A 19,943-nucleotide genomic window follows, 5' to 3' on the forward strand; every position below is an offset into this window, starting at 1 on the left:
CCTCTGAAGCCCCAGGTAAATGCATAAGAACTCTCAAAGAATATGAAGTCTGCTTTCCTTTAAAACTGTTTTTCCTGCTTTGCTCCGGTTGTTGCAAGTTTGATCATGAGAAATTACCTTGTTTGATGAATGAATGAAATCGAACCAGATTCTTCTCACCAGAGAACAAAAACTCCCAACAAAGTCTCTCCTTGGAGACATTGCTTATTTCTCTTGATAGAGCATTTCTTGGTGAAAATATTATCAGTGAAGAAGCTTCAGATCCAAATTTGCTAATATTTTTATATTTTGCTTTCAGTTCTATGTCAAATGTCCATACAAATATAATTGTTTTGAGTCATGGTAAGTTAGAGATGTATGAATATGGCAGATTGGGTGTAGAGTTCATTAAGTAATCAACTCTACTTAAGTTGTCCTTTTGATTTTTATTACAATTTTTTGAAAGCAGGAGATGATTTTTTCAGTAGGAAAACATTGATAAGTGTCATATACATGTGTCTATGATGTAAAATGAGTTATAGATTATAGCCAATAAAATTTTCATTTGGGGCAGGGGATTTTTTTATCAAATGTGATTGATATTTGTCTTGAAACTTTCTTGTGATAGTTTTCAAAAAGAAGGGGATTGTCAACAACGTCAAATAGTTCAGGAGAACCTAAGAGGAGGTTATTGACTTTGGCAACAGAGTTTGTTCAAGCCCTTGGTGGCCTTCTGTTTACGTTGATGTGGTATGGATTTCATCAGAAGCTCTGAGACCTCTCTAAGAGAACACATACAGGGACAGAAGCAAGGGAGGTGCCAGAAGTTACCAGACACTCTGAAGGACAGCACCATATTTAGAAATAGTTGCGGCCACTTGGTTTTCTTGTGACAAAGAAGCTGTGAACTCCCCCAGCGACAGTGGTTGGCCATGATGAGGTGAACAGGATTTGGGCCAGATGTGAGAATTAATAAGTGGCAAACTCATGTGAGGGACAGAACCAGAAAGGGCTCTTCTTTTTTAAAATTATAGCATACTATTTAAGAGCACAGGCTCTGGAGGCAGAATGCCCAGATTGCAATCATAAATCCCAGCCAATTAGACCTGAAATGTGGGCTGTTTTCCCTGTTTGTTTCCCATCTAGCTCCAGTGTCATACTGTCTGGTCCAGAATAAGCTTCCTGGAGACCCTCCTTGTTTCCTGAGGTTACATGAGCCCCAGGTGCTAGAGTCAGCCTTGTGGTCTATACTCCTACCCGTCAGCCCCGTGGACTAGATGCCTACCCATCTACCTTGTGGACTAGACCCCTACCCATCTACCCTGTGGACTGGACCCCTACTCGTCTGCCCTGTGGACTAGACTCCTACCCATCTACCTTGTGGACTAGACCCCTGCCCATCTACCTTGTGGACTAGACCCCTACCCATCTTCCCTGTGGTCTAGACTCCAACCCATCTGCCCTGTGGTCTAGACTCCTACCCATCAGCCCTGTGGTCTAGACTCCTACCCATCAGTGGTCTAGATCCCTATGCATCTACCCTGTGGACTAGACCTCTACCCATCTACCCTGCGGACTAGACCCCCACCCATCTACCCTGTGGACTAGACCCCTACCCGTCTACCCTGTGGACTAGACCTCCACCCATCTGCCCTGTGGACTAGACCCCTACCCATCTATCATGTGGACTAGACCCCCACCCATCTGCCCTGTGGACTAGACCTGTACCCATTTACCATGTGGACTAGACCCCTACCCATCTGCCCTGTGGTCTAGATTCCTACCCATCAGTGGACTAGACCCATAACCATCTACTGTATGGACTAGACACCCACCCATCTGCCCTGTGGACTAGATCCCCCCCCCCCCCCCCATCTACCCTGTGGACTAGACACCACTCATCTGCTCTGTGGTCTAGACTCCTACCTGTCAGTGGTCTAGACCCCTACCCATCTGCCCTGTGGACTAGACCCCCACCCATCTGCCCTGTGGTCTAGACTCCTACCCATCAGTGGACTAGACCCCCACCCATCTACCCTGTGGACTAGACACCACTCATCTGCACTGTGGACTAGACCCCTACCCATCCCACTGGACTACAGTTCCACAGCCAGCAGTGCAAATCCTGCTGTGTCCTTACCATTTTCTAGTGGGACTCTTTGGGCAAGTCACACACCTTTCTGGGTCTGCTTCTCTGACTCTGCAAGATTATGGCAACCCTCATCATGACTTACGAATACCAAATGAGAACTCGAGCTCTTGGTCTGTTCTGTGGACTTGTATCTCCAGTATCTAGCCCAGGGCCTGGCACACAGTAGGGCTCAGTAAAGATCTGTTGAATGAATGAATGAATGAACAGAACGAGATGAAATTCTATATGAGGCGCACACAGATACGCAGTAGGGACTCAGTTTTCTTGTCTCTCTTCATCGGGCTTCTCTGTGTAGCATATGTGTTTTTCACCTGCCCCACCAGATTGTGGCTGGCCTGAAATTCTTGATTTCTCCATCCCCTGTCAGTGTCAAACCCCATGCCTTGCACATTAGTGAATGTGGAATGCCTGATTAAATTGAAATTTAACTTCCTTAATCAGGATTTATTTTAGAAAAGCCTTCTAATATTGAGAATATAATTTTTCCTCAGAGGAGCTATTTCTTTTTCTGAAAAGAATAGCTGCGATGCACGTTCCAAACTGCCACTGCCGAAATATTATTAGCATTTTGCACAAAGCATTTTTCAACTTCAGAGCCCTTCATTGTTCCAGCTTATTGGTGATTTCAGCCTTTTTTTTTTTTTTTTTAAAGCTTGGCATTTCCAAGGCACAGAGAACATCTCATGTGTTCCCGTCCCAGCTCTACTCAGTGTCACTCAGATAGGTGCTCAGATGCCTTTGACTGGTGAGTCAGAAGCAGGTCACCTCCTCCTGGAGACAAGCCCTGAGTGGGATGGGCTGTAGGTCCTCACACCCAGCCTCACTCAGCTCAGGAAGTGAGTGTGTGGGCAGGTGAATGCGGGTTTTTGCACGTGGCTTAGTTCAGAGGTTCCGAGTGGAGGGCACCTCAGAGCTCGTCTCTGGTCGTGGGGCAGGGAGAGCAGGGGTGACCCCAGGAGACTGAAGGACTTGACCAAGGTCTGCAAGCTTGTGGGAGACAGGATTTCAGGCCTCTCCACTCTGTGTCCATCTTTGGGTCAGAGTACATTTCACTGCAACATATTCACGGGTTTGTGAATTTTCCATTAGTTACGAACAGGGCAGAGGGCATGGCCCTCTCCAACGGGCTGCGAATGCATGACCCATGATGGCTCTTCACCCACTCGCAGGACAAGAGATGGTGCCAGCTGGGACCGGGGGACAAACCAAACTGTAACCTGCTGCTCAGGGTTTCAATCCAGCGCCTTCCATTTACTAGTTAAATGACCTTGTGTGACCCTCCCAGCCTTTCAGCTCTCGGGTGTCCTTACCTTTAAAATAGTGAGGCTCGCTCATTCATTCAACAATTGCTTATCAAGTATCTCCTACGTGCCAGGAATTTGCCAGGTGCCAGGACTACATCTGTGAAACAGTAATGTCCTCATGCTTATGGGGGCTGCATTGTAGTGACGGAGAGGAATCAACAATGTGAGCATGTGTGTTTCTTGGTGTGTGTGTGTGTGTGTGTGTGTGTGTGTATGTAGTTAAGGGAGAGGGTCAGGAAGTGATAGGTGCAATGAAGAAAAATAAAACAGGTGAAGAGATCAAAAGAAATGGGAGCATGAGGGTGATCAGGTGAGGCTTCTCTGAAGGGAAACTACTTGTGTAGAGACCTGAATACAATGAGCTTGTGAGCTTGGGAACGATGTGACTGTTGGGGGGCATAGCATCCAGGCAGAGGGAATGGCACATGCAAAGGTCCTGAGGCAGGAGTACGTGCACAGTGTCTAAGAGCCAATGATGAGACTTGGTGCTGGGAAGGAAGCTGGACTGGGCCACGGAGGAAGGACAGGGATTCTATCATGAAAGCGACAGCCCTGGTGTGAGCTAGGGCAAGCCATCCGACTTCTCTCTTGAAAGGGTCACTCTGAAACCTGGTGAAGAAGAAACATAGGGAGGGGAAATTGGGAGACTACTCTCCAGGCAAGAGAGAACGGCGACTGGAGCACCGTGGTGCCGTCAGCGGTGGAAGTTTGGGTCTGGGACATGGTGACGGTGTTGCTGGTAACACTTGCTGGGGGTGTGTGTGGGGGGTGTGAGTGGCCGTGGGGAGATGTGGAAGGCTCCAGAGGTTTTCATTAACAACAGCTTCATTGAGATACGATCCACACCCCGCCGAAGGGTACAATCCAGTGATTTTCAGAATATTTACGGAGTTGCAACAGTCCATTTTAGAACACGGTCATGTCCCCAGAAAGCAGCCCTCTCCCCTTTGCCTGCTGCCCCCCAATTCTGCCACCTCCTCCCCTCAGCCCACGGCCACCACCGATCTACTTCCGGTCTCTGTAGACTTGCCCATCCTGGACACTTCATGTAAGTTGAATTATTTGCTATGCGGCCCCTCGTGTCTGGCTTTTCAAGGTTCATCCATGTCGTAGCAAGTAGCTTCATTCCTTTTTCTGCCTGAATAATGTCCCATTGTCTGCAGACCCCTCACCGTGTTTATCTGTTCACCCACTGGCGCACGCTTGGGTTGTTTCCACCGTTTGGTGGTGGCGAATGGTGCTACTGTGAACCCTACCCTGGTTACAATCTCCCTTCGCTCCTCCTCCAGGGTCTTATGCTTCCGCCCTCTTCGGTTTCTCTGTCTTTGCCATCCTTCATCTTCTAACTTCATCCTTGGCCTCTCATCAGCAGCGGTGCCGAGGTCTCATCTTAAATCCAGCCCCTTGACAGGCAGAAATTTAGGAAGTGCCTGCTGCTGCTTCCATATGTTGAGCTCTTCCTCCCCTCCCCCTCCCCCCCTCCCCTCCCCTCCCTTTCCCCCCTTCTCTCTCCCCCTCATCTTCTTCATCACTGCCACACCTCCATCTGTGGCCATGTTGTGATTTCCTGCCCATTTAGTTACACTTCCTTTCTCTTTACATCAGGAAGCTTCTCTCCAAGGTTATTGGTGGTGTGTCCTCCCCACTAATTTCCAGGGCTCTTTCTTTGTCCTCATCCCCTTAGAAGCGTTTCTTGCCTGGCCTGCGTGGTGTCTGTTCTCCTGAAACCGGTCCAGCCCTCCTCCCCTCCTTCCTTTCCCCTTCCTCTCTCAGGAGCCACCGTCTTGCCCCTCTGCTGCCACCTCCCTCTGCCTTCGGCAGCAGTCACTCATTCTCAGCTGTCACCTCTAAGTGTCTGGCTTCCAGACCCTTCCTTCCAGCCTGTCGCCTCCAGCACCCCCAGTGGAATTGGGACCAAGGCACCACTAACCGCTCATGTCCTCCTCGGACTTGACCCCAGACCTGCGGGGCCCCCCTCCCTCTGCCTCTCACACACTTTCAAGCCTGACCTTTTCGAGAGCTCTGGTTTCTATCAACGGTGCCATCACCACCCTTGTCACTCAGCCTGGAAGCCCCTCGTCTTACCTTTGGACCAGTCACCAGGTTTGCTCGATTTACAGCGATTTCCCACCTGCCCCAGCTCTTCCCCTCCCATCCCCCATGCCCTGATCCAGGCTGTTGTCTCCTTCTGCCTGAACGATTGCGATTGCGATAAGGCGGTCCTCCCTCTCCACGGTCCCCCCCGCCCTGCTTCCAGAAGCCTCATTTCCCCTGGGACTTGAGGGAAATTGCTTCATCGCACTGGGTCCAGCTTCCCGTCCGTGACCTGGGAAGGCTGACAGAATCCACGGCACCGCACTCCAGGGGTGCTGTGAGGTTTAGGGAACACGGTGCCTGTGCCGTGTTCACCCAGCAAATGTCGGCTGCTGTCCCTGCTGCCATTCTTGTCGAGCCGCCGGTTCCGCGCCCTGCCCTGTGCCCCACCGCCGCTTCCCCAGCAAGTGACTTGGCCTCTGCTCCTCTGTGTCGCCCCTGTCTAGGGAGCCACTGTGGACCACGTGAGACCCTCAGAAGGTCCTTTTCTCCTCTGCTAAGACCCGCTCCCTGCCCGCTCTTCCTTGCCTCCGTGCTGGCCTTGGCGCCTGGGTGGCTCAGTCGGTTAAGTGCCTGACTTCAGCTCAGGTCATGATCTCATGATTTGTGGGTTCGAGCCCCGTGTCGGGCTGTGTGCTGACAGCTCAGAGCCTGGAGCCTGCTTCAGATTCTCTCTCTCTCTCTCTCTCTCTGCCCCTCCCCTGCTCACTCTGTCTCTGTCTTTCGAAAATAAATGTTAAAAAAATAAAAAAGCCTCATGTAAAGGAAGTATAACACACACGAGGAGTAAAGAAATGTGGGGTTGGGAGTCTGTGGTCCTGGGTGCGATGGCAGGTTGAGCCACTCTCCAGCTCGACCTTGCTCTCTTGAGCCCAAATGTTCTCACCTGTGAAATGGAATAACAAGTCTCGACCTTGTAGGAGTTAGAACGCACACATCCACACATGCACATGCACACATCTACGCACGGCCACAGAATGGGGGATGCGCCAAGAGCACCTCTTTGAGCTTCTCAGTGCTAGTGCAAGTTCAGCGGATGGGCGCTTTCGTTCTCCTTGTTGTCTCCCCAGAGGCCAGGCCCATGCCCCCCCCCACCCCGCCCCCGTTTTGCCCATCCACAGCGCCTATGCCCGAGGAAGGGACGAGAGTGAAGCCCTCCCCCTAAATTGAAGTGGGTGAGAACAGGAAGCGACCGGTCTCCGACCTGCCTTCCCCACGTCTGCACTCCGATCAGAAACCTTCACGGATGCTGCTTTGGTACCCCAGCTCCGCAGCATGTGGGTTTGAGGCCGCAGCCCCATCGTCCTCCCCGGGGCCTCAGCCAGTGCGTCCGAGAGTGCCTGTTTGGTACCGTGACCCTGCTTTGGCTCACGCTGTGTGTTTGCTTCGTGGGAATGCGTCTTCACTCCCCTGAACGTGTCTCAGATTCCCCAGCTGTGAATTTTCACTCATCAAAAATTCTTTCTCGGGGCGCCTGAGTGGCTCAGTCGGTTAAGCGGCTGACTTTGTCTCAGGTTATGATCTCATGGTCCGTGAGTTCGAGCCCCATGTTGGGCTCTGTGCTGACAGCTCAGAGCCTGGAGCCTGCTTCGCATTCTGTGTCTCCCTCTCTCTCTGCCCCTCCCCCATTCGCGCTCTGTCTCTCTCTGCCTTTCAAAAATGAATAAATGTTAAAAAAAATTAAAAATAAATAAAAAAAATTCTTTCTCAGAGAACGAATACCTACCTTCCCTATAGCTTGGTTTATTATACAAACCTACAATTCAGCTGATAAATATCTTGAAGTCAGTCCCTTAACCTGTCTGTCTCGTGGCATAAATTCTTAATGTAATACTTTTCTCCCTTTGGTTTCAGTTTTTCTTGGAGAGTCATCAGGACATCCTTCATGAAAGGAAATTTCTTGAAATCTCTCTCACTTTGTAATCAACAGATTAGACCCTATAGGTGTCACGTATAGTCTGGCCTCTACCAATATCACAGTTTCTTATTTGGGTTCTAGGAAAATGGAACGAAAGAGATCATTCTAAAAATAGCGATGCATGGTGCTACGTAGTCATTAATTACTTTATAATGAGTACTTCCAGAGTCCCTGGCTGTGTGGTAGGGGTTGGGGGACACAAATCCCCAACACCTGCTCTTAAATAATAGGAAAGCAGATCTGGAAACAATGCAGTGACAGGCACGGTCATCAAGCCTGGGGGCTCCCCGTCACAGAAAGAAAAAACATGTGCCCGCAGTGCAGTCAGTAAAGGCTTTTTAATGCAATATTTGACTTGCACTCTTCGGTCTTTTTCTTTTGTAATCTGTCACATGTGTAACTCTTAAATGAATAATATTAATATTTGATATTTTAAAAATTGCTGCTAGTTTCCTGGACCAGTGGTTCTCAGACTTTAGCATGGACCTTGAATCAGAATCACCTGGAGGGCTTCTTAAGGCCCAGATTGTAGCCTGTATTCTGCCCTCCGCTCGCCCCACCCCCTCCCAAGAGTCTCTGATTCTGTAGGTCTGGGATGATGCTGGTGAATTTACGTTTGTAGCGAGTTCCCAGGTGATGCTGATGCCTCTGGTCTAGGGACCACACTTGGAGAACTGCTGGTCTAAACTGCCTTTTAAAAACTGAGAGATCCAATAATATTGGCTTATTGCTTGGCAGTGTTAAAATCTGTAAATTAGCCATTCATTCAAAAACACTGAGCCATCTGCGATGTAATCGGGCACGGTGCAAGCTATGTAGATTGATAGCAACACCCATGCTGCTCAGAGTGGGTCTCATTCGGTCATTACAACCACCCTGGAAGCCATGTATTGACATTTTCCATATTTCACTCAAGGGGGACGAGAAGGTCAAAGTCGGTCCTTTGATGTGCTACTCAGCTGAGCTTTGTGTGGCTGTCCCTGACCTTTGACTGTGCAAGCCACTGTCCTTTCCACTGTGCCTCTTACCTATGTGTGCTAATTCGATCTGGTTACTTTCTAACTTTGAGATTAATTTTTCCTGATTTTGCTGGATGTCAGCTTTCTTCCATGCTTTTCTGTCTATTGCATATTCCGATTTTAATTACATTTTATTGACTGCCTTTCACAGATGGGCCTTCTATGTCTTCCTTCCTTTGCCCTTGGTTTTTAAATCATGTTTGCATTTGTTCAGATGTGTTTGTTTTTCCCCTGCCAGCAGATCTCACTACTTTTTTTCTGTTAAATAATTCCTGCCTTCTGACTTTGAAATTGGATGCCTCTGAGGTTGAATGTGTAGATGGCCCACAGATTCCTGCTATTTATTTCTTGCCTAATATTAGGCCCTGCATCTCTGCAGCCCCAGCCCAGCTGCTCTGATCCCCCGAGGGCAGGAGCCAAGGCTGGTGGGTTCTCTCCCTGCCATCAGCTTTTCAGTACAAAACGAGTAGCTTCGCCTGACTGCACAGCCAGCTATTAAGAGACCAGGAATGTTAAAAATAGCTCCCGCCACCTTCCCACCTTGGAAGCTTTCAGGATGGCTCTCCAAAGAAACAATTAGATCCTACCTCCCTGAATCAAAGCAACACAGAGGAATAGCTTTATTTCCATAAAGGAATCTCGAAGTAAACATGCACAGAAACAGTTGTGCAGGGAAGCAGGATGTTTAGAAAAGCAACTGATCTATGGCCTTGTTTTTTTAACAGCCTGACTCATTTAGCCAACTTTGCGTACTGGTGATTTATCATTGAACTCGAGAAGGTTTTTCTTCATTTCAAGAGCACAACCAGCAGAGACAGTGATTTGGGGGTGCTGTGGGGTACAGGTTTTTGGTTATGTTCCTTGCGATCAAAAGATACTGTTAGGATGTAGTTGTCTCCAAACCATTTGGATGCTCGCAGGAAAACCTAGCCATTTTTCTCTCTATACATGGATACATTTTAAGTTATGTTTTCTACTTAAGTACAAAATAGTATAAAATTAAAGACTCCAAGTATACATTAGACCAAATGTAATCTGGGAATGCATCCACTGAATGGATTATTCAGTTCAATGCATTTCCTACAAGGTATCTGGTTGCTTTGCCATCTGCCGGCCTTCACTTAGTACATGTGCTTTATTTCGTCCAACATCATTGCTCATGGTCAGGTGCTCTAAAAGCACTAAGCCTCCATTTGGAGTTGAGAGCTTTGCCAGTCGTCCCATATGTCCTTGAAAGGCATCCTTATTATATGTCCCAAGGCATAGCTTTTCTTAAATCTTCTTTGTTGCAGTAGAATGTTCTCCAAAGAAATGATGAAACCTCTGGGATTCCCTAAAAGGAGAGAGCGGTATTTCCAATAGTCTTCTATTTTGGAGCCAGTTATTACATTATTTATTCAATGAATGGATTTTGATTTCTAAAAATGTGCTGAAGGTTCGATATCCCTGGTTTGAAAGGACAGGTTTCTGTTTAAGGGAAGATAAAAGGCATTGGGATGAAGACAAGTGTTTGTAGTCCGAAGGACCAAGGTCTCATTGACCTAAACCAGGGTTTCTCAACTCTGGCATGAGAGGCACTTTGGGCTGGGTCATTCTTTGTTGTAGGGGACTGTCCTGTGCACTGTGGATGTTCAGCACCATCCTGACTCTTATCTACTAGATGCCAGTAGCACCCCCCAGTGGTGTAACAATAGACAATGTCTCCGGACATCACCAAGTGTTCCCTGGGAGGGGAGCGGGTGTCGGAGGGTAGAGAGAATCATCCTGGTGGAGAATCAGTCTGACCTAGGGAATTAAACCTGGATGGACTGTTGCAGGGCAACGAGTCCTGCTTCAGGTCTGTTGATTTGCCGTGTCTTAGGCACCTATAGAAGGTGCCGAACGCTTCTTGGAGAAGTAAGACTGAAGCTCAGAAGGGGGTCAGCATAATTTTTCATCCATCCCAGTGTGGCTGGGGAGAAGGCGTCCTTTCGCAGAGCACTTGCTCCATTGTGGTGTCCCCCGCATTGGAAGCATAGACCGTGGCAGAACACAAGGTGATTTTAGATAGCACCTGTTTGAGAGAATACATGCGTAGTTTAATAGCCATGTATTTATTTTAATGTGCATTAGGGAAAAAACAGTCGCACATTTTGCCCATGCTGTTCTGGGTATTATTGCATAAGGAGAGAGGCTAAATCTAACTTGAGAGATGTGGTTGATGTTAGGACAGAAGCTTGAAGCAACTTGATTGATTTGTGCTAGGAAATGTTTAAGTATCGAGGATTCAGAGATTACCGAGAAAGGCGAACTCCCAATTCTTAGGGAATTTGTTGTTGAAAGAAAACCAACAAAGAAAGGCCTTTTGGTTAATAAACATAATTGATAGAGCATGAAGGAACCCTGTGGGGGACAGCAGGAGACTCTAGGACAAAGCCCTGCTTCCATGGGTCACCTTCTAGGTGGGGAGGTAACAAGTCTACTTGTGTCTTGTCAAGTAGAGGTACTTGCTAAGAAGAAGAATAAAGAAGGGCTTGAGGCCTGAGGTCCGAGCAGGTGATTTCTGTGCAGAGACCCGGCTAATGGCAGGGGCGGCCGTGGAAGGGTGTAGGCTCAGAGGGAACACTTCGTGCAAGGTGGCGGTGGGACTCCAGGGCTGAGGTTTCTGATGGCCACTCTAGGCTTTCCTGCGTAGGGAAGGTGATCTGAAATGATCTTTTGTGTTTGTTCCCTTGCAAGAATTAAACATAAATCATAGTGATTCTCAAGCTCCATTAAACTTCTCAGCATATACTGGCTTAGCCTTATCTTTCAACTTAAATTCATGCATCAAAAATCAATTATTCAGCTGAACATTTTAATTGAATCGAAGTCTGATAGACGCTCTCATGCACCAAATTATCCTAATCACGACACATTCTTTGCACACCAGTATGCACGGATTAGCCAAAGCAGACACCAGGGCTCGATCTCTGACATCACGTCACCATCTGTGTATGCGGTTCTTCCTCTTTCTGGGGTAAAAGACTCAGACCACTAAGGGGAGAGCTGTGTTATTCTCGGCTAATTGCAATTCTTGACCCAAACGAATTAGAACAGGCACTCAGGGGTTGGAGGTTGTTTCCGGGAGAGAGATTTTTGCCTGTCTCCCAAGACCCGGGCATCCGGGACAATTCTCAGGTCGGTGATGAACACACAGAGGCCACTCTTCTCCCTTATTGCCTCCAATGGCAGTAAACACTGGTTCACACTCTCCAAATGGGGTTGATTTCACAACACACAACCCCCTGGATTCATAAGACATCTTGACCTAACTGTTCTGGTTTTATCTGTCATCCCCCTCGAGTTTGTAGCTGACTTCCCACCCTGCATCGCTGGATTTCACGTCTCCCTACCTGGTGCTGGAGACGACTTTAATGTACTCTCTTGGGTCCTCTACTCCTTTATGAAATTCATTTTTAACACCCCCCCTCCCCCACCTCTGCTTCCTGCTCTTACAGATGAAACTCCCCTGCATTTCCTGTAGTCCCTTTCTCTAGGTTTATTGCTGACTTTCTTCTGGAGCTTTGTGTTACATGACAGTTTTTTTTTTAATTTTTTTAAATGTTTATTTATTTTTGAGAGAGAGAGAAAGAGAGAGACAGAGTGCAAGTGGGGTAGGCAGAGAGAAAGGGAGACACAGAATCTGAAGCAGGCTCCAGGTTCTGAGCTGGTCAGCACATACCCCATGCGGGGCTCAAACCCATGAACTGCGAGATCATGACCTGAGCCGAAGTCAGACACTTAACTGACTGGGCCACCCAGGCGCCCCTTTGTTACGTGACGGTTTCAAATTCATGCCACACTTCTCTTTCTAGGGCAGGACCACAACTGCTTTCGTTGTATCCTGTGTCTCTGTCACATCTTTGTGTGGTCCTGAGACCACAGCCTGAAAACACCATTAAAGACTGTGAGAAGAAGCTTGGTGACTTTAGGGACAGTTGGACTCCACGGTGGCCACAGTGCAGTGGTGGATGGGGAGAATGTGTGGGGATGAAGGAGGCAGGGGCCAGATCACGTTGTGCCTTTTACCCATGGAGTCAAGTGTTTGGGTTTTGTTCCCAGCCCTTTGTAAAGCAAGCGGAAGGTTTTAAGAATAGTAGGATATAAGCTATGTCTTAAAAAAATCTCTCCAGCTACTCCCACGTGGACTGTAGAATGGATTGTAGGAAAGCAAGAATAGGGGTAAGGAGATGGGCTGAGGGGGCCTTGTCTTAGGTCCTGGTGAGAGGCAATGATGTCCCGACCTGGACAACGTGAAAGCACCACGTGGTTATAACACTAATTTGGAAGGGGGTCCATGAACGCTTCGGGTTTGGCTAAGAAGGGGCCATATCACTAGTTCTAAGGAAAGGAATGGAGACAGTTACTGCTATTTGCCTTGGTAGTTGGGTGTAGACTTTGTCATTGGAAACCTGAATGAAGGAGATTTTCTCTGTTGTGCATTTTTAAGGACGTCTGAATGGCATCCACACCTTTCATGCATACTGCTGGGCCTTTACATGGGCTTTTCTTTGTGCCTTGCCAATATCCCATTGGGAACTTGTGACCTAGGTCTTTAAGTCCTGAAATGCCCATTTGTGTGTGTGTGTGTGGGCGTGCGTGTCTGTGTGCGTGTGTGTATGTGTGTGTGAGTGTGTGTGTGTGTATGTGTTAGAGAAAATTCTCCTGTTAGCAACATGCACGAAATGACCACATAATACCTTTCTTATCCACTGTGTTGACACAATCATTGCTTTGCTTGAACATTCCACAAGGTCCTCTGAATGTGTGTCACTGCTTTGGTTGGGTGAGGAAATGTCCATGATCAGCATGGTTATTTTACTCCCCAGAGAAGATACCGGCTTCCCGCAAGATGGAAGAAAGAACCCAGGCAAAGCCTTCATGGTCTTGTAAAATTTAAATTCCATTCACTCATTTAGTTTTAACACCTTGGTTATGATATCAAATGAAAAAACAACAGACATGGATGGGTAATTTGTGTATGCCTTAGATGTGCAGTTCAGAATATTATATATAGGTTAATATCAGGGATTTGTCTGACAACTGTAGATTTCTGCTTTCTGCGGGTCTAAGAAATGACTCACTGGTGTTTAAGAGTCCCTGAAACCAGCAACAGGACACTCGCAGTTCCTTGTCCTCTCCCAGATCTGGCTCCAGTTGGCTCAGTGCAGTCAGTGATGGCACTCCTGGGACTTCCGATTAAATTGGAACTACCTTCTTTGACGTCAAGAATCATGCCTGGCCTGGTGTGGACAAGCGTCAGGCCCTGAATTACAGCCGGGCAGACACACAGGCTGGTTATTGCTAGTAACTGACCAGCTGGTCACCTGCAGCTAAGGATACTCAGTAATCCCATAATCCCATAATCCCAGCTGTGCTTTCCTGCCTCCCTCACTCCTCCATTGCTGTTTTTCTTTTCCAGTTATATCGAACCTGTAGACATGCCAATATATACGTACTTTATAGGTCTAAGTACACACTTTTGCTTATAGTTCCATGTTTCCCCTATTGAAAAAATCTTTGCGAGAAAGCTGTAAAGCTTGAGAGCCAAAAGCAATGATATAGTGACTGGTCCCTGACCTGTGTTCCTCATTAGAGAGGACTATTGGCATTTGAGTAAGAAAATTTTCTTGTACTGGGTCGTCTCGGGCAGTGCAAGACTTTAGAATCTCCACCACTAAGTACTGGTTGGACAATCCCAAACACCCCACACACTGCAATGTGGATTGACCTCTTAGGCTGAAATCCTACTACACTTGAATGCGTAAATATTGGAGCATTTAACAGCACTTAAGGTTTAGTTTATTAGATTTATTAGATAATAGTGAATTAAATGCATGGGAAGATTTGTGTCTTATTCGACAAATGGGGTTCTTAAAAAGAAATTGTTGAAATTAATAAATGTAGTTTAAAGTGTTTAATTCAGTTTGTAAATGGGACCGCACATTAAAGAGGCCATTAGAAGTGATCTTACAAAAAAAATCTCCATTAGTTCGGGATACATCTTGAAGTCTTTACAGGTGAAATGAAATTTGCTTTAAGATACCCCAACAGGGAAAATATAAAACTATGAGAGAGGTAGATGAAATTAAATGGACAGAATGCTAGCGATTGTTGAAGTTAGGTGATAGAGACATGAGGCTTGTATACTAGTCTCTCTATGTTTAGGTATGTTTAAAACTCCCAAATAAAAAGTTCAAAGAAAGTGAATGTTAAAATTTTCTCTAAAGAACTTCGCAGCTCATGGAATCCTGAATTTTGCTCATATTGTTTCTGTCTGGTAGGGACATATACATCCCTTACAGGTGTATGATATCTCATTGGCTTTTGGCTATTTTTAATGATTTTGTGTGATTCTGTGGTCACAGTTTTAAGATCTTCGTGATGGCAGGATTCATGACTCTATATCCTGTAACCACACTGCTTCTAAGAAGCCAGTATTTCTAATTGGCTGTCTTTTTCATGAAGGTACTTTTGTAGCCTGTTGTAGAAATGTTGAAAGCAGGGATTTAAAGAAAATTTTTGGTAAGCCCAAGAATAACCATGGTGTTTAGGCTGTGTCTATCTATATCTGTGCATTTCCTTATACATCATTTTCTGTTATTTTCCCTTCATGTTAAATACATGTTTTTGAGCATGTGATGCATGTTGCCTCAGGCATGATGATGCATTTAAGGGATTGGGCTCAGGAGTTTGACTCCCCGTGTGTCATTGTGAAAATCACTTAAACTCCCCAGTTCTCAGTTTCCCCATTCGTGAAACGGACATGGTTATGATACTGACCTCATAGTTTGCAGCGAGGATGAGTTAATGCATAGAAGAAAAAGGAAGTGTTCTATTATAGGTATTAACTATGATTTTTAGTCAGAAACTTATTTGTAGCACTCTTCTGAAAAACAGTTTGCTCTCCCTCATTCTGAATTTAGGGCCGTCATTTGAAGATCTATGAACATACTGTTATCATATTAAGATATTCTGTTCTGCAGTTTTGAAACAGCTTTTTGTCCTGGTGTTTGGATTTTTAGTTTATACAATTATTTTATTCATTTTATCACATTCACTAATAAACTACAATCTCCTGAGCTGTTTTCAAGCCTGTAGGGGAGAGTAAGGTTGTACATAAATGCCTCCACATTCACAATCTGTAATTTATACTCGTTTTGCAGGTAATTGAAGCTCAGGCGAATCATCCCTCTTCTAATATCACCGATTTACTTTTGCAAATCTCAGATTCAACTGCTAATGACAGTCTTTCAAAACTAATAATTCAGAAAGACAAGTTTTTAAGTACTTAATGTACAGCCTAGCAAGGTATAAAATGCTACAGTATGATTATAATCATGTAGAAAATATCTGTGCATAAAAATTTCTGATAGGAATCATCTCCAAATTATGAAGAGTTCTGTCACTCAAATAACAGAACTAAGGGCAGAGCCTCTTTCTGTTTGACATCTTGTGTTCAAAGTTTCTTTCATAGCTATTTTCCACTTTAAAATGAATTTATTTCTCTGGAGGGCTTTGTTTTCAAAGTTACTAAGTAATGTGGAATTTATTCACTTAAAATTTTTTTGATGTTTATTTTTGAGAAAGACAGAGAGAGAGAGAGGGAGAGAGAGAGAGAGAGAGAGAGAGAGAGAGAGAGAGAGGGAGAGACAGTTCAAGCGGGGCAGGGGCAGAGAAAGAGAGGGAGACACAGAATCTGAAGCAGGCTTCGGGCTCTGAGCTGTCAGCACAGATCCCGACATGGGACTCAAACCCACAAACTGTGAGATCATGACCTGAGCTGAAGTCAGATGCTCAACCGACTGAGCCACCCAGACTCCCCTAATGTGGAATTTATTTAAAGCTTTTGGGTTGCATTCTCATAGATGGGAGTCCTTACTTCCGTATCACACATGTGTTTATGTTACTGTCCAATGAAATCCCCGCCAGAGTCTTGCTTCACAGAGAATTTACTAGGCTGGATGGGATTCAAATAAAACCAAGAATAATATATTCAGGTGCTTAACATTATGTGTGTCTCAATCTCTTTATCTTTAAAATGAAGGAATGGGGGGCATGGCATTAACACAGAACGGTTCTTCCAGCTGTAAAATATAAATTAAAGAAATTTTAATGACTAGCGTTTTTCCTTGTGCTTTTTAAAAATAGGCATTGGGATGACACTGGCACAGGGAAAGTGGCCGTCCTCTCAGTTAGATGGCCTCTCAGTTAGATGGCCTCTCGTCTACAAACACATTGTAGACTGTGTTTTGTCCTGTGTCAGAAGGAAGCTGGGAACCCTCAGTTTCTGAAGGTTCTGACTCGTATTTCAAAGTAAAATGCAGGGCTAAGGCTGGAGGAAAGTCTCTCCTTGCAGTAAAAGATTTTTGCAAAGTAAATGATTTTTGAGCTGTGATTCTAAACCGCTAAGACTGTTTCTCATTGCAAAACCAAAGCGGACCGAGGAGGAGTGGCTGGGTGGGGGGCTCTTTTGCTCAAAGCTGCTGCTTTTGGTGGGTGGGGTACTGATTAGACTCCATCAGTTCCTGGGGTAGTTTGAAATGGTTTTGGAATAACCCATTTTATAAAATATCTATCTCGTTTTATTCAGGTTATACTGGAGAGCTGTGCCAATCCAAGATTGATTACTGTATCCTAGACCCATGCAGAAATGCAGCAACATGCATTTCTAGTCTCAGTGGATTCACCTGCCAGTGTCCAGAAGGTAAGCATTATTGCCTAAGGATACCTGTTTTTTCTTCCCATTTTTAAACCATAAACTACTTTGATCAGCTTTGAATTTCTGAAAACCTCCGTGCGAGAGAACTTCCTCCATTCGTTCCATTTATAAAGCGAAATATAAGGTAGTCTTTTCTTAAAAAATTCTGTGCTAGAATAGCTTGAGAATTATGTTTGAATATTAGACATAATCTAGGAATTTCTGTGATTTCACTTGTACCTTGAAAATGAATAAATGTAACACAGTGATAACTATAAGTTTTTTCCTAAATTTCATGTGTTAAATTTTCAAAATTTTGTTTGTTTTAGATACCAATACACATAAAAAATATTTCAACATGAAGTTCACCTGCTTTTATTTTATTTTATTCTTAAAAAATGTTTATTCCTTTTGGCAGGGAGAGGGTGTGAGCAGGGGAGGGGCAGAGAGAGAGGGCGAGAGAGCAAGAATCCCAAGCAGGCTCCGAGCTCTTAGCACAGAGCCGGATGCGGGATTCCATCTCCCGAACCTGGGAGGTCATGACCTGAGTGAAAATCAAGAGTTGGACGCTCGACGGACTGAGCCACTTCGGGTGCCCGTCACCTGCTTTTATTTTTAAATCAACTTTCTAACACTTTAGAAACTTCAAGTTATCTGGAAAGTCACATCTTTTGAGCTACTTTTATTTTTATTTATTTATTTATTATTTATTTTAATGTTTATTTTTGAGAGAGAGAGAGAGAGAGAGAGAGCGAGCGCGAGCAGGGGAGGGGCAGAGAGAGAGGGAGACAGAATCCGAAGCAGGCTCCAGGCTCTGAGCTGTCAGCACAGAGCCCGGCGCGGGGCTGGAACTCGTGAAGCACGAGATCATGACCTGCGCCGAAGTGCCACCCAGGCACCCTTTTAGCTACTTTTAGTTAAAAAAAAGTTTTACTGTTAGAGTAGTTCGACCTGAAGGGGCAGGCAGGTGACCATAGTTAGCAAGCTGGTATTCAAGATACGATGTTGTACTCAGAGGAAGTTCTCATTTCCGCTTGGAGGGACGTTATGGAAGGGATTACTTTAAACACTAATGTTGTAAGAATAACCTGATGTTAGAGTTTTTTGTTCTTTATTTTTTTGAGTTTTATTTATTTATTTATTTATTTATTTATTTATTTTTATTTTTTAACGTTTATTTATTATTGAGAGACAGAGCACGAGCAGAGGAGGAACAGAGAGGGAGACACAGAATCCGAAGCAGGCTCCAGGCTCTGGGTTGTCAGCAAAGAGCCTGACGCGGGACTTGAACTCACGAACTGTGAGATCATGACCTGAGCCGAAGTCGGTCTCTTAACCGACTGAGCCACCCGGGTGCCCCTAGAGGTTTTTGTGTTTGTTTGTTTGTTTTTACAACCGGCACGTCAGCTCCTGATCCGCAGAGGTACGCGGACAGCTGCATAAAGTGTGAGGGCATCGTCTGCAGAGATGAAGTGTAGAGTCTGAGTGCGTACACTCTGGAACCGTCTCTGGGCTCCACATTACCCTCCCCTGCCCCTGGCTGAGAGGCTGCAGGGCAGCAGTGGTTCGGCACGGCACTTGCTGAAAGGCCACCAACCTCCCAGGTGACCCAGGGGCTCAGGGTTGCAGCGCCTCCTCCTCCTCCTCAGTGTTTTGAAGACCCGACGTGAAGAAGCGAGTCCTGTCCCCCAGCTTCCGCTCACCTGTGCAGGGGTGGGAGCTGCGCCCCCAGGTTGCTTGTGCTTGCGATGTGTGTGGTTACCATGGCAGTGGAGTAGCGTGTGTTTGGAAAAGTGTGTTTCACCCTCCCCTTGGGTCTCTGAAGCGAATGGAAAACGCGGGCACGTTGAAAGGGGTTGAGGGCTGAGCAAGCGGCACGCATTGTCCCTCACACATGGAGCTTTGCAGATTTTCGGGGCTTCGCTGCACCCTGGGTCAGGCGGTTGCTGACTGACTGGTTGTAGCCTGTGCTTGTGGTCAGGGGTGGGCGTCAGGGTCACCAGCCGATTGACTGCAGCGAATCACGAATCCCCCCCGCCGCCACCCGCTCCTCCTAAATGTGGGCTAGAATGAGACTGCATACTTCCCAGAACCGTTCCGGGTACAAATGGGATTCTTGCGAAAGAGCTTTGAAAACTCCAAATTGCTTATTTTTACAGTTTTGACTGTCACCGGAAGGTTAAAATGAGACCCCAGAGGCTCATAGAGGCAGTGACTTCCAAAATCACAGCAGCCATAAAGGATGGCCCTCGAAGCGGGACCCAGTGGTTTTACTTTCCCTCATACCGCCATTTTTCCTAGCGCCTAAAGATGGCCGAGCACTTCCTGTTTGCCAGGCGCTGCGCTGGCCGCTGGGACTTAAGGGCTAGTGGAGCTGAGATGGGGCCTCCCGTGGCACATCCACAGATAAATGTGTAATTACAGCAGGACCAGGGCCTTGAAGATGTCCAAAAGAGAGCTGTTTAGTCTCGGACAGCTGGGCGTGTTCCCCACACGTGGAGACCCTGAGTGAGGACAGGGAGGAGAGCGGCGGAGTTGAGGGCATCACCGATGAGGGAAGACGGTGAGGAAGAAAGTGGGTGATGGGAAGCGGATGTATGCATGGCTTCACGGGGCTTTGTGTGCCCAGGTGGGACATTTCCTCTTCATCCTGAGGGGGAGACGGGGGCTTAGGTCTGGAGCCTGTTTCCACCACTGACTCACCAGCTCTGGCTCATGGGCAAGTGAGTTCATACCTCTCGCTCTCTGTCTCAGT

The 19,943-nt window shown here is 46.4% G+C and overlaps 1 protein-coding gene across 1 annotated transcript in view; it reads left to right on the plus strand.

The window, feature by feature from the left end:
- Positions 1-19,943, plus strand: part of DNER (delta/notch like EGF repeat containing) — a 317,214-nt gene that overhangs the window by 206,172 nt on the left and 91,099 nt on the right. Inside the window, exon 7 of the mRNA XM_019445680.2 lies at positions 17,081-17,194. Coding sequence (XP_019301225.1) covers positions 17,081-17,194 — 114 coding nt within the window. The remainder of the gene's footprint in view (positions 1-17,080; positions 17,195-19,943) is intronic.

This window comes from Panthera pardus, unplaced genomic scaffold (genome assembly GCF_024362965.1).
Source record: "Panthera pardus isolate Hobbes unplaced genomic scaffold, ASM2436296v1 HiC_scaffold_10, whole genome shotgun sequence".
NCBI lineage: Eukaryota > Metazoa > Chordata > Mammalia > Carnivora > Felidae > Panthera > Panthera pardus.